Here is a 15,020-nt window from a genome sequence, read left to right on the forward strand (position 1 = left end):
GTCAAAATTATTGATTTTTATTTTATGCCAAAAATAATTAGGAAATTAAGTAAAGATCATGTTCCATGAAGATATTTTGTAAAATTCCTACTGTAAATATATCAAAACTTAATTTTTGATTAGTAATATGCATTGCTAAGAACTTCATTTGGACAACTTTAAAGGCGATTTTCACAATATTTTGATTTTTTGGTACCCTCAGATTCCATATATTGAAATAGTTGTGTTTCGGCCTAATATTGTCCTATCTTAACAAACCATACATCAATGGAAAGCTTATATATTCAACTTTCTGATGATGCATAAATCTCAGTTTCGAAAAATCGACCCTTATGACTGGTTTTGTGGTCCAGGCAGGGTCATATATGTGGAAACTAAATAACTAATAATTAATTAATAATTGTATGATTGTGTGTAGAATTATCTATTCGGAAAAAAAACATATGGCTTGACACTAAAAGATTAAGCAGCACAACCATTTTAAAACGTCAAAATAGGAAACATTACTTGAGCACCAAATTAGTATATTATAATGATTTCTAGAGGATCATATCTCTGTCCATCCATTCATCATTCCTATTTGTTGCGATCATCAGTCCTGTCTTCTTTTGACAATATGCTGTGAAGACACATGAGAGACCACTCGCTCCCTCTGGATACAACAAGGCGATATTGATTTGATTCAGAGAGACCAGCTCTCTCCAAACCAGCCTCAGGACAAAGCAGAAAACACAAATCACCATTGATTCACACAAAAAAGGCTCCCCACTCATTTTCCTTCAGGCACCAACCCCAAAGTGCAATGAAAAACAGTTCAATTATCCTGAAAGATAAATTATTTCATAATTCTTAGTCAAAAAACCCCTCAAACATTCAGATATTAGACCGAAGGGAAAATGAGTAAGTAGCGGTGCTCAAAGACAGGTCTACAAGGTATTTGCTTCTTTTTCAGACACTGACATTTTCCATTGTTTTTGGTTGTATAGAAACATCTCTCAGGAGGTTTACATTCAAACTTATCACCTCATACATTATTAATTACTTAATTGTGCTCACTCAGATAGCGCTGCAAGCCAAAACAAGGTATCCCATGTGAACAGAAGAGTTTAAAATGGTTCTGGCCTTCAGGAACAATTAATTTACCTCTTCACAGATGTGTCCCAATGCTATTGTAGGTGGTTTAGAGGACAAAAGTGTGGATGCAAAGGGACATCTGAATGCTCAAGTTTTATGCCTGAAATATCAAATAATATTAATTTTAAATGTTTTAAATCACAGTAGCGATAGTTGGACTTCGACTAGTCTAGCTTGTAAAGTGTGTTTTTATATTTGAAATTAAACATATTTAATTGCATTTACTTTAGAATTTTCTATCTAAATTATCACTGCCCAACTGTGAAATAAGAGTTTTAAATGGAAAATAAATGTCTTTTGACTCAAGGTGAGAGCAATAAACAATGTCGCACCTTTCTACTCTGACGGCTGTAGTCACATCCCGTGAAAACCACGGGTTCCTTTCGGGGGAACCCCAATCTTATTGCCTGACTGAAATATGCAAGCAATCAGCCAACTCATAAATAAATAAGTGAGTAAATATGTGAACTTTTGATCCAATTACCAGTGTTTTCACAGAGGCGTTGAATATATAAAGATTTTAATTATTGTCACTGATGCTTTGTAGAGCTTCACTGCGTTTGAAAATATTGGTAGATATGATTTCAGAGAGGAATGATTAAGGTGTCACATGGGCGAAGACCTGCACCCAAATTAGGTACTTTATCAAGTGAGATTTGATGATATTTAAGGAACAGGCTTCAAAGCAGATTTCTTCTTTCTTCTTTTACTGTGGACGCTCAGGGATTCAGTCATCTGAAAGTGTTCATATGAATTTTAGGGAAGGTAAATACCTCGGATTTGTCTTTCAAACAGTAAAGAACAATACACTGTGCATTTAATGAAATATATAAATTATTAAAAAGACCAAATGAAGGATGATTTGACAATTAAAACTGACTAAATGAGCCATAACTCAAACATAAAGGCACTTCTGACATTAAAAGACATTTTAGACATCATAGAGTCTTGAAATAGATAGTTAAAGCAGCAAAAATGAATCACAGTGATATGAAGTTCTTTATGGCGTGCCAATGGAGCCTCAGCTTCGCCCCGGGCTTTTGTGATGTGAGCAGTAACGTGGGTTACACAGGTGATGACAAGTGATGAGAGTCTCTTATCATGTCGCCTAGAGCTAAATGACAGCAGGTCAATGACGAATATCAGTTCATTAATCTTTCTTATAAAAGACTACACTTCATCTGCCTCCTTGAGACTAGTTCTGTAAGGATATATTTCAGATACATATTTCAGTTTAAACGAGACCTGTTATGCACCTTATTACAAGTCCCCAGAATATGTCTGTGAAGGTTCAGCTCAAAATACCCCATAGATCATTTATTATATCATTGAGTGAAAGCAGAAACAAGCCATTTTCATGCATGTCTCTTTAAATGCAAATGAGCTGCTGCTCCCCACCCCCTTTTCCAGAATAGAGGTGTGACTTTACAGCTCACAACTCTGCCAAAAACATCTGTTTGGTTTTGATTATTATGTCTATCGTACTGAAATAGTGTGTTTTAAAGTCTTGTTAGTTTATTGTTCTGATATACGGTTTTCTGAGCGCAAACATTCGAAGCACGCAAACAGAAAGCGTCTGTCGCACGGCATGTGTGTAGTAAACCAATTTCTCTTTCACGTCTTATTGCGCTTAAATGGTCAAATACACACAAGTTTATGTTAAAACTCTTAATAGAGTTCTGTACTGAAAACGTACAGAACAGTTAGCATGCTTTGCTCAAACTTTCGCCACGGTTTTAGAACTGGTACACCGTTGCGAAAACAGAACGGCGGCATCATGGGTGGACGTGCAGATTAAGGGGCGGTAATATTATAATAAAATCCCCTTTCTACATCACGGGGGAAGCAAAATCTGAACGACTCGTTTTTCACATGCTTGCAGAGAAAGGCTTACAAAAACAAAGTTACTGTGTTGTCCTTTTTCATGTTTTTTGGGTTGGTAGATGCACCGCTGACCCATTTATAACACTTAAACAATTTTAAAAACGTACACTCTTGAAAATAAGGTTCTTTATTGGCATCAATGGTTCCATGAAGAACCTTAAACATCCATGGAACCTTTCAAATGCAGAAAAGGTTCTTTATAGTCGAAATAGGATTTTAAAATGTTCTTCAAAATGAAGAACTGTTGACTGAAAGTTTCTTAGGGGAAACAAAAATGTTTTTTCTATGGCATCACTGCAAAAACACCCTTTTGGAACCTTTATTTTTAAGAGTGTAAATCCATGGCATGACAAGGCTAAAGACCCCCTAGGATATAAATAAAAAACATCTGATTCATATGTTCTCACAATATTGTAGTTTGCTATGACAAATGATATAATTTTAAGTAGTTATGTAGTTTAACATTTAGTAATTATTAAATAAAATAAATATATAAAAGGGCCCCCTGTAAATGATTTGTTGTGAGGGATTGTGCAAAGAATGACTGCTATTGTGAAAGGTTTCGTTGTGCATTGTTTATTACCTAAAAGCAGAATAATACAGAAGCAAAGTATTTTTTCTTTAATTTAGAGGTTCTGAAAACACATTAATAAGTAAAATATTTTGAATAAATTAAATATAAATCACTATAGCTGCTCACCAGAAGCCTTTTTTACCCCACTTCATATTTACAAAATCAAAAAACTTCATCTTCTTTTATACAAATTGTATTCTCTATTACATTCTAAAAATTGCATCATCATTAACTACCAATTAAAATATTTGGTCTGTAAGAGGGGTTTAATGTTTTTGAAAGATGTCTTGTATGCTCACCAAGGCTGCATTTATTTAATCAACAGTAAAAACACTGATATCATGAAATATTATTACAATTTAAATCAACTTTTTCTATTTCAATCTATTTTAAAATGTAATTCCTGTGGCAAAGCTGAATTTTCAGCATCATTACTCCAGTCTTCAGTGTCACATGATACTTCAGAAATCATTCTAATATTTCTGGAAACTGTAATACAGCTTTATCGATAGAAATATCAATAGAAATCTTTTGGAACAATATAAATGTCTTTACAGTACGTTTTGTTAAATTTATTGCGTCCTTTAAGTAAATAAACAAAATAAATAAATACTGACCCCGAACTTAGTACACATATACACACACACCTTTTCCATATAACAGAAAATCTGCAAAAATGGCACATTTACGTGCTGGACAAGGACACAAAGGTGGTAGAGGAACTCAGCAACATCCAGTTCATGGGTCACTGCCTCTGAGTTTTCAGTTTTGGACCTCCACTGGTTTACAGCTCTGATCATTAATCACTGCCACAAAACTGTTAGTAACTACTGATATATAACCCGGTTTTCAAGCTAATGCTTTTTTTGTAACAACAGTCACAAACCCTTCTGTAGGCAAGGTTTTAAGTGACTATGTACTTTATCACAGGTGAAAGCAGCAACATTCCCTTTGTGGCTGTTTGTTTCAAGTGAAAACATCTTTGTGAAATAACATCTGAAGCTGTACCATCTGTTCTGAGTTTTATCCAAATCTGTCTGCTCTGTTTGCTGGTGCCCAGTGATGATTAATAAGTCTCTTAACCGACTCCAATAACTGCTCAGTGCTTGTAAAATGTCCAGTGCAATCAATAAAAGTTACACATATTGATTTTAATTGTCAGTGCTTGCGTATGGCATGAATGATTTCAGTGCACTCACGCTCTCCAATTGCGTTTCTCCGCTGCAGGCATTCTCTTGCATTGTTTGTCCCCCAGATAGAAGTTGAGGTTTCAGCCTCAGAATGTAGAAAGTCCTGAAAGAAAGAAAACAAAAGAAGGTTTGCCATCACAAAAATCACAAGACTCTAGTAAAATAAGGTGATAATAGACACCAAATGTCAACATCTTGGCTCAAAGTCTATATTGATTACTACCAGAACACAAAAACATCTTGTGCAGTTCTAGCATTAGAAATTGCATTTGAATCAACGTACTTTTCTTTTCATCAGTCAGTTTGTGGTCCTTGGGGACAAGCTGATAATCTAGGAGCCAACAGTTCAAGAGCTAGTTTTAAAACTGCTTTTTAGTAACTGCTTTAGAAGCATAGACTGCAGGGTGCCAGACATATGCTTGCATACAGAGCTGTGTCACATTTCTCATTACGTTTAAGATAATTACTGTATTTATTTGATTTGACCTTGGAATTATTGCATACATTTCTTAAATTAGAGCTTCATAAATTATTCATGAGGCAGAACAAGCTCTGTCCTATTTGAAGTTGGCCAGCTCTACAAAGTCACTAGTTTTACAAAGTCACTTTCAGTAAGGCAAGAAAAATCATACTGAATCTTTAACAGATGCATGCTGCTTTAAATAATCTTAGTTTCAAGAAATCCTCAGTTTAAAAATAGGCATGTAAATCCATAAATTTATTTGAATAAATTTAGATTCTGAACTGTGAGGGTTTCTAGAACCTAAAACAAAATATAATATTTATAGGGTGGGTGATTATTCATGCCAGTGCATTACTATTTGTGTAGGCAAGTCTTTTGCTGATGAAAAACTTATATAACTTATAGAAAACTTACAAACTTATATAATTCACAAGGTGAAATCTTTCTTTTTCTCTCAAAGGATTTTCCTGAAAACAAAATCAATTCAAAAATTGAACATGGCCTAAAGTCATAATGGGCTAAAAGCACCCTAATGGAAAATTTTGTTTTTTCCTGATTCCAAAATATACGATTAAAAAATGAACTAATACATTTTACTGAATTAAAATTATATAAAAAGGAAGCTAGAAGAGCAATTTAACCAAGAAGTAGGGCAAAAAGTCCTTGTAGGCACTGTACAGTCTAAAAAATAAAGTTTCTTTACTGTCATCTGGTTCCATGAAGAAACTTCCAACAACATCCATGGAAGCTTTCTATTGCACAAACGGTTCACTATAGTGGAAAAGGTTCTTTAGATAATTTAAAATGTTTCTTACAATCAAGAAAATGTGTTCTTTTGAGAACTTTGAAAGGTTCTTTGTTGAAAATTATTCTTACATGGCATCACTTGGAAAACTCATATGTGACTATTACAGAAGGTTCAAATGCTCACTGATGCATTAAGAGTTGGGGGTGAAAACTTTTTGAATTTGAAAATCAGGGTAACTCATTTTGTCTTCTGGAAAATTATCCTCTGTAGTTTCTGAAGGGCAGTACTAAATTAAAAAATATATACAATATTAGGCAAAGTAAGAAAAACATACACATCTACATTCTGTTCAAAAGTTTACACCCCTGGCTCTTAATGTTTTCCTACTGAAGCATCAGTGAGCATTTGAACCTTCTGTAATAGTTGCATGAGTCCCACAGTTGTCCTCAGTGTAAAAAGATGGATCTCCAAATCATACAGTCATTGTTGGAAATGGTTTAAATACAAGAAAATGCTGAAAAAAACAAAGAATTTGTGGGACCTGAAGGATTTTTCTGAAGAACAGCGGGCTGTTTAACTTGAAGTTAGCATTTCAAGAAATCCTCGGTTTAAAAGTAGGCATGTAAATCCATAATTTAATAGTAGTAAACTGAGAACTTTGAGGTATTCTAGAACCTAAAACATAAAATAATATTTCCATATTATATGGGTGGGTGATTAAGTATCTTCTGTAGCCTTTGAAGAGCAGTGCTAAATGAAAATATATGATATTAGGCAAAGTAAGAAAAATGTACACATCTTCATTCTGTTCAAAAGTTTACACCCCTAGCTCCTAATGTTGTCTTTCTGGAGCATCAGTGAAAATTTGAACCATCTGTAATAGTTGCATATGGATCTCAAAATCATACAGTCATTGTTGGAAAGGGTTCAAATAAAAGAAAATGCTGAAAAAACAAAGAATTTGTGGAACCTGAAGGATTTTTTCTGAAGAACTATCACAAAAAAAAAAACAAACAAAAAAAACACACACACACACACAGCTGTGGATCATTCAGGTAACAACACAGCGTTAAAAATCAAGTGTATGTAAACTTTCGAACAAGGTCATTTTTATAACTTATTAAAACTATTATTTTCTCTTGTAGACTATATGTAAACATATTTTATGTGAAACATCTTATTCAGGTCAGTACTAAATAAAAAAATGTAAACATTTGACCTCAACTGTATTTTAGAAGTTTAGTGATGGTGTAGAGGGGAAGTAAAAAACATTTGTTCAAGTCAACAGACTTAACACAAATATACATAATGAGATAAGCAAAACTTGCAAAATGATAATATGAAACATACTAAAACAAAATTTGGAAAGAATGCTGTAAACAATCTTTTCAGAGCATTTCCCTAGTCATATTGCAAATAGCTGTGCAACATAAAATATCTCACACTCTCTAATAAACTGGGGCAGTAGCCTCAAAGGGACACCTTTGTACCTTTTTTCCCCTAAGCGGTTCATATAGTACCATAATTACATGCATATTACAAAGTGGGAAAGAAGGTATATAAGTAAGTGTCCCTTTGTGGGTACTGCCCCAGTGGCAAATTGTTGCACCCCTGAAGATGCAACTTTGGCACATTTTCTGACAGTGCATGTAATGTTCTAAAGAAGGCAATGAAATGTCAATGCAATGAAAATTTCCCCAAAATAGCCTTCATAACCTCTCTATCTCTATCAAGTCTCTATCACCATCTAGTGGCTAAATTATTGCAGAAACAATTCACATTCCCATATGTGTTCAGCATGCTGCATCTGCAGCAAAAATTGATTTAAACAGATGTTTTTTATTATTTATAATACATAAGTATTAACACTGATTAACAGAACAGAATATTAAGCATAATTCAGAACTTCTGTGAACACTAAATGTAAAAGGTTTCATCAAGAAAATCATAAAACTACTACAGCTCCCTTGACATTGTACTATTTACAGTGGAAAATACTGTGTTTTTAAAAAGAGGGCCCCATGTCTCAGTAATGGCTGAAAATGTAAACTCTCTCGCAGACAATTATTTCCCTAGGCAAACATTTGTGTCACAGGCTAAAATAGGCATATGTCAATTATTGTTTATAGCATATTTTCCATGGGAAGCAAAACTTTTTTTTCTCAGCCAAAGAAATCCATCAAGCACTGGTAGTTGATACGATCACGCACAACCCAAGGCATCCTCTGTAAAATAAATGATCTTTAATTCATGCATATGACATGTTGATGTTTTTAATCAAAAGTCATTTTCCTCACGCTCTCTGCAAGAAAGAATGGCATTTGTATGCTTACAAAATGTTTACACCACAAAGGCAAAAGCCATGTCCTGTCATACACGCAATTGAAAATCTAACGTATACAAATATAACCAGAGGGCTTTATATGCATCATTTAGCACACTGCGGCTCACATATATATTAACTTTTGTATATCAGCATGGCCATTACTGCATCTTTAAATGTCAGTTACTCCCATGTTGCCTTGCCATCTGCGTTTCTGCTGAGGCTATTGAACTTTTAACGTGTCATGAGAGAGTTTGGGAAAAAATGGCTGCAATGTTTTCCTTTTGATGTTGTTCCAGGAATGGCTTTTCAACCTCTGCGCACAGGATGTTAAACGAAGGATTATATTAAAACACAATCTTAAAATGGAAAATGAGCAAAGGCTTTTTTATTCCATATATATTGTCAGGGGAAAAGAAAAAGGGAACTTTTTTAGATGTAAGATCAAGAAGCCGTCGTGCTCACAACAGAACAAGACAGCCTTGACATATGTAAATAGCAATCTTCCTGTATAGCCTGTGATAAGCAAACGGCATCTGGTTAATTTCCTTTCATATGATACATAGTAGGCCACAGTTAATATAATGCAGACAAACTTTTACCATTAAGACACGTGCAAGATTCAAATCCCCATTGAGTTATACTGACACCTAGCTGTGTGGATGCACAAAACATTTTTGTTTACTTATTTTCACTCAGCCAGCATTAATTTATTTAGCAAGCAAAAATGTCTGATAAAAAGAGGGGATGAAGATAAAGAGAGTAGTATTGACCTGGTCATGTGACTCCATGAGGCAGGCTGGTATATGTGACCCTGGACCACAAAACCACAATAAGGGTCAATTTTTCAAAAATGAGATTTATACATCATCTGAAAGCTAAATAAATAAGCTTTCCACTGATGTATGGTTAAGACAAGACAATATTTGGCAGAGATACAACTATTTGAATATGTGGAATCTGAGGGTGCAAAAAAATCTAAATATTGAGAAAATGTCTTTTAAAGTTGTCCATATTATTATATTAAGTTCTTAATAATGCATATTACTAATCAAAAGTTTTGACATATTTGCAGTAGAAATTTTACAAAATATCTTCATGGAACATGATCTTTTCTTAATTTCCTAATGATTTTTGGCATAAAAGAAAAATTGAGATTAAGACTGGTTTTGTGGTCTAGGGTCACATATTAAAAATAAAACCACTTTAATTAAGCTACTAATATGATTAGAGTTTTTATATTTTGAGGATGTAAAACATTTAACAGTACTATTCAATTTCAACACAAATTAGACAAATTACTGGACCATGTTTTAAGAAAATACTATTTGAGTCCATTTACATCAAAATGTCATGTTTAATTTAAATCTTGCTTGCTGTATCTTTGAAATTATTTGTGATATTTAAAGTAGAGATGCAACAATACAGTTAGTCCACGGTTCAATACGTACCTCAGTTTTCAACCACGGTTTTCGGTTTGGTTCGGTTCTGATAGCTTGCCACATCAGTGTGTTTTATTTATTTATTTTTTTTGCATATAATTAACAACAAAATACTTCTGTAAACCTCCATACACTGGAAAAAAAACGTTTATTATTATATGTCTGCTTAATATTTATTTTGCGAGAGGTATTATTTTTCCAAATTTTGCAAGTATGTATAACTGCAGACCGGAGATCTCCAAAATGGGGCGGGAACTCCAAAAGTGGGCATAACCTCCGAAATGGGGCGGGGTCTCGTCACACAAAGACTTTCCCCACTGGCTCTGGCTTCAGCCTATTGTTACTGACTTACATCAAAACTAAACTTTATGAATTAAACATTGTTTGTAGTTGAACTATGCTATATAAATAAATATGCTCAGTGAGAGCAGTGCCCCAAAACTCGTGGCCAGTGGTTAATGATATAAATGGGAATCACCCACAAGCTCTCATGCGAGCCGTCCCAGTGAACCGCAGGGGAAAGGCTTTAATCTATCGATTTTTTTTTAGCAACGGGGGAATCCTGGGGCCTAAAATTTGCAGAATAGGAGTGGGTAATGATGCTGGATGTAACTAAAAAGGTCCAATTTTCCGGTGAGGTCCGGTTGGGGAGTTACAAAACGGCCTGACGATCTCATATCACATAATCTTATTAACTGTTTATCTGTTTATCTATTCAGTGCCAATCCCGCTGTGCAGTCAGTTTCACTGGTTAAGGTTAGGGTAATGTGTGGGGTAGGTTTAGGGGTTAGCATTTGTGTAGCATAGTGTAGGAAATCAACATTGTGATTGACACAACCAATAAAATCTGTAGAATCAGCTGTGGGGTGGAGTTTGCATTGAAGTGGATTGCGGGGAAACATTGCACATGCATGTCATGTGCCTGTCTGTCAAAGGGAGGAAGCCACGCCCTATTTTGGAGCGCCCACCCCGCAAATCCACATATGCGTCATAGAGATAACACTGATGATGTTCCGCCAGGAAATCTCTAATATGGATAAAGGCATCGCTATTGCTGTAACTGAACAAAAACAAGAGATAACATTAAACACTTTCAATGATGAAATGTAAGTACAATAAACACTCGTCTGCAATAATATCCGTGTTCTTCAAGCCATCTTGGGTATTTTCATAATGATTAAGTATAAGCCATTGCTAATCGACATACAGTATGGGATTGTCTGCTTCATTCTATGATAAGAAGCCACATCAGATCACAAAAGGAAGTTATTTCAAACACTCGACTGATGCTGTGAAGTAAAAATAAGTTATAATGTTCTCTTTTGTTGGACAACAAGTTTAGAAAGGCTTATCACTGCATTTCATTAGAAGGGAAGATGCTCTGCAAGTGTTGCTTTTTCAAATATAAACGGGGAGGCGTTTCCTCATCTCAGCACGTGAAATCACGGGCACACACACAGCAAATTTCGAGAGAAATAAAACAAGGAAATCATTTAAATGCAAAACCCCAAAAAAAACGCAATTCACAAGCGCCTACTGAACCGTGGATGTCGTACCGAACGGTTTGATATTATGTTGAGTATTGTATTTTAAGCAATTAGTGAGTGAAATGGGTTACTTTTTTCCAAGTAGGTCCTGCTCCAAATGTTTTCAGTAAATGACAAAATAAATTCTGAGTGCACTTTTAACATAAAAAACAGCAACCCAGACTTGCCTAGATTGCCTGGCCTGTCATAGTTCATTAGCTCTCGTAGTTGCCTTAGGGTACCTTACTAGTTTCCTCTCATGTTCCTCACTCTGATTTAACGGATGAGGATTAGCCAGGTAGATTCTGGTGCGGGCATATGCCCCCAAATAGCATTTACATGACGGAAAAAAGCAAACTGTCAGCTTTGGCACTCAGTTCAGTTTGACCTTTAAAGCATGAATTTATGTAAAACAACAGCATGGATATGTGCTTGTCTTGAGTGGCTGGATCATTGAATCTCAGACATGCCTGCTTATTTTCCAAACAATTTTAATATGTTTGAAATAAAATATACTACCTTAATTGTCCCTAATGAGGCCTCAGACTATACACTGTGGAAACCGATGGCAAAGGAGTAGGAAAAAGCGTCTGTTACCAAGAGCAATCAAAACACAGCCAACTTCCCCAACCCTGATATTTCAGTGAACTACAAAGAGCGATTTGCATGGGAGACGTTTACACAAAGGCTTAAGTGTTCAAAGGGCATCGGACAGCCGGCGAAAGGTGGACGCTTAAATGAGGTCTCTGGTTTCCTCTGCGCACTCAAGCTTTTGAAGCGTAACATTCACAGTTTGTGAGGGAGACGTGTTAGGGGAACAGCAGGGGTCTGTACCCCTTACAAGTTTTAAGGCCGGTCGTTACTAGTAATAATTACCCAGCGTGGCTATAAATGCACCGATATTGTGCTTTAAAATGTCATAAGGAACTGATTAGGAGCCCAGATGTTTTAGAGGGGAAGGGTGGTGTCATCAATGACATCATTAGCTGGCCTTCTTGACATCATATATCATCGCACACCCTTTTGAACATTTTCTTGTTTCAGATTCAGCATTTTTGCACATCGTAAAAGCACACGCTGGATGTTACAACTCCCGTTATTAAAAAACACTGGATCGTGGAATGAAATTCTTGTTTTGACATCTTGTCAGTGTTCAAGAACACTGTGTGACTTTTTTCTTTCTTAATTATAACAAACTAGTAGTTTGAGTTGCACATGACCAAAAATAGGTATGAAATTGCTGGCAAACTAGTGGGATTTTCCAGAAACGGGAATCTTTTTTTTTTTTTTTTTTTAACATACCTTGAATTTTTTAATTCATCAAGCTCAGATTGCTTTGTATATGATTTCTAGGGTGTAACACAGAATATATAGCAGGTTATGATGTGCAATAAATGCATACTTTTTTTTATATCTGGGTAATCTATTTTAATTTACATGGTAAATGATTGTGTAATTCACTAGTAGCATAGTTGCATTAGTTGCATTTGATAACATTAGTTAAAGCACTGTGAACTACACTTTACAATAAGATTTATTAGTTAACTACATTTGCTAACATGAACTGAGAATGAACAATACTTTTACAGCATTTGTTAATCTTAATGTTAAATTGAGCATTTACTAATGCATTATTAAAATCACAAGTTGCATTTGTTAACACTAGTTAATGCACTTTGAACTACACTGCATAATAAGATTCATCAGTTAACATTAGTTAACTACATTAGTTAACAATACTTCTACACAATTCATTAATCTTAATGTTAATTTCAGCATTTACTAATGCATTATTTAAATCACAGGTTGCATTTAAGGTTCATCAGTTAACATTAGTTAACTACATTAGTTAACATGAGCTAAGAATGAACAATAATTCTGCAGCATTTATTAATCTTAATGTTAATTTCAGTATTTACTAATGCATTACCGAAATCACAAGTTGTGTTTGTTAACATTAGTCAATGCACTGTGAACTACACTTTACAATAAGGTTCACTAGTTACGTAAGTTAACTACATAAGTTAATGAACTAAGAATGAACAATACTTCTACAGCGTGAATTAATCTTAATGTTAATTTCAACATTTACTAATGCATTATTTTAATCACAAGTTGTGTCTGTTAACATTAGTTAATGCACTGTGGACTACACTTTACAATAAGGTTCATCAGTTAACATTAGTTAACTACAATAGTTAATGAATTAAGAATGAACAACACTTCTACAGCATGAATTAATCTTAATGTTAATTTCAACATTTACTAATGCATTATTAAAATCACAAGTTGCATTTGTTAACATTAGTTAATGCACTGTAAACTACACTTTACAATTATGTTCACTAGTTAACATTAGTTAACTACATCAGTTAACATGAACTGAGAATGAACAATACTTTTAAGAAATAAAGATCAATAAATAGTGCAATAAACATACTGTTGATTTAATTAATGTTCTTTAATACATTAACTACTGTTAACCAATAACATCTTATTGTAAAGTGTTACCATTAGTTTTATTATTTTTCTGACAAGCATAACAATGATAGGGAGGAGATTTAGTACTATTTTTGTCAAATTTAAAATACTAACATATTGGGTGGGGAAAAAACATTTGAATACAAAACTGCTACAAATCTATCCATACTCAAATATAGTGGGTTTTTAGTATGCAAAAATCAGAACATCATGTGATATGAGGTCAGGATCACTCCCACACAGTCATGGACTTGCTTTTACACATGACTTCATTTAGTAAGGGAAACACTGACATGTGGAAGAAAAACAAAAGAGCAGCTACAGTATTGTCAGTTGGACACGAGCCCCAATGAAGAAGCACATGTGGAACATAATGCCTCACTCTTTACTATGATTATGATACAGTAAGACACTCTAGTTCACTGTGAGTGCAAGCTGCTTTGAGGTGCTCTATTTATAGATTAAAGGATGCAAAAGCCACCAAACGTCTCTCTCCTCTAAAAGAAACCTTTGCATGCAGTGCAACGATGAGTTAGCTGAACAGGTCAGGTGCCCAAAAGTCACCTTGCACCTGCCTGTCTTTTTTTAAACATGCAGTGAAGAGACATGCTAGCGGACAGATGGACGGTGACAGCGAGAAAAGCATGAGAAGACAGGTTTGTAGGGTACAGAAACATTCTCTCTCTACCTTTGGGAGGTACATATAGAAGAAAAAGGGAGTGAATAAAGTGTGAATGGGAACTTACTCTTCTCCTGGGAGAAAGAGAAAAAGAACGGAAATGACAGATGCAGTCCTCCAGAGACCGATCCCGACTGTCACTGCGATAGTCCAGCTGAAACAGAACAGAATGTCTAAGTCCCCTTTGCTTCCTGTGACACTGTGCCTTGTGCTGTGATGCTCTTTGGTTTAAGGACTGAGGAACATCAGAGTTCCCAGCCTCTCAGCCAATCAGAGCGCTCAGCTCCGCTTCCCCCCCACCCCTCCCTAAAGTTTCTCCAGCAGTAGCCAGCAGAGACTGGAGAGATGTTTTAAAAAGCAGGGGCCACTGCAGCATCACAGCAGGATGCTTATATGTCTCAAATTGTCAAGCACGGGAGCCACAAGAGTGTTTGTGTCACCATGGGAATACTGCAATCAGCTGACAGTTTTCTTTTGGAAATAAATCATCAAAATTGGACATTAGACATTAGTTGTGCTACTCGCACTGTTTACCTCTGTGGTCCCTTTGGAGGCTGCGGCTCTCATTTCACATGT

General features: G+C 35.2%; 1 protein-coding gene across 1 annotated transcript in view; it reads right to left on the bottom strand.

The window, feature by feature from the left end:
- Nucleotides 1-14,632, bottom strand: part of pde4d (phosphodiesterase 4D, cAMP-specific) — a 160,113-nt gene extending 145,481 nt beyond the window's left edge. Inside the window, exons 1-2 of the mRNA XM_051116857.1 lie at nucleotides 14,512-14,632; nucleotides 4,792-4,885 (exon numbers count right to left, since the gene is read on the bottom strand). Of these exons, the coding sequence (XP_050972814.1) occupies nucleotides 4,792-4,833 (42 nt within the window). The 5' untranslated portion in view covers nucleotides 4,834-4,885; nucleotides 14,512-14,632. The remainder of the gene's footprint in view (nucleotides 1-4,791; nucleotides 4,886-14,511) is intronic.
- Between the last annotated feature and the right edge of the window lie 388 nt (nucleotides 14,633-15,020).

Source organism: Labeo rohita, chromosome 8, assembly GCF_022985175.1.
Source record: "Labeo rohita strain BAU-BD-2019 chromosome 8, IGBB_LRoh.1.0, whole genome shotgun sequence".
Taxonomy (NCBI): Eukaryota; Metazoa; Chordata; class Actinopteri; order Cypriniformes; family Cyprinidae; genus Labeo; species Labeo rohita.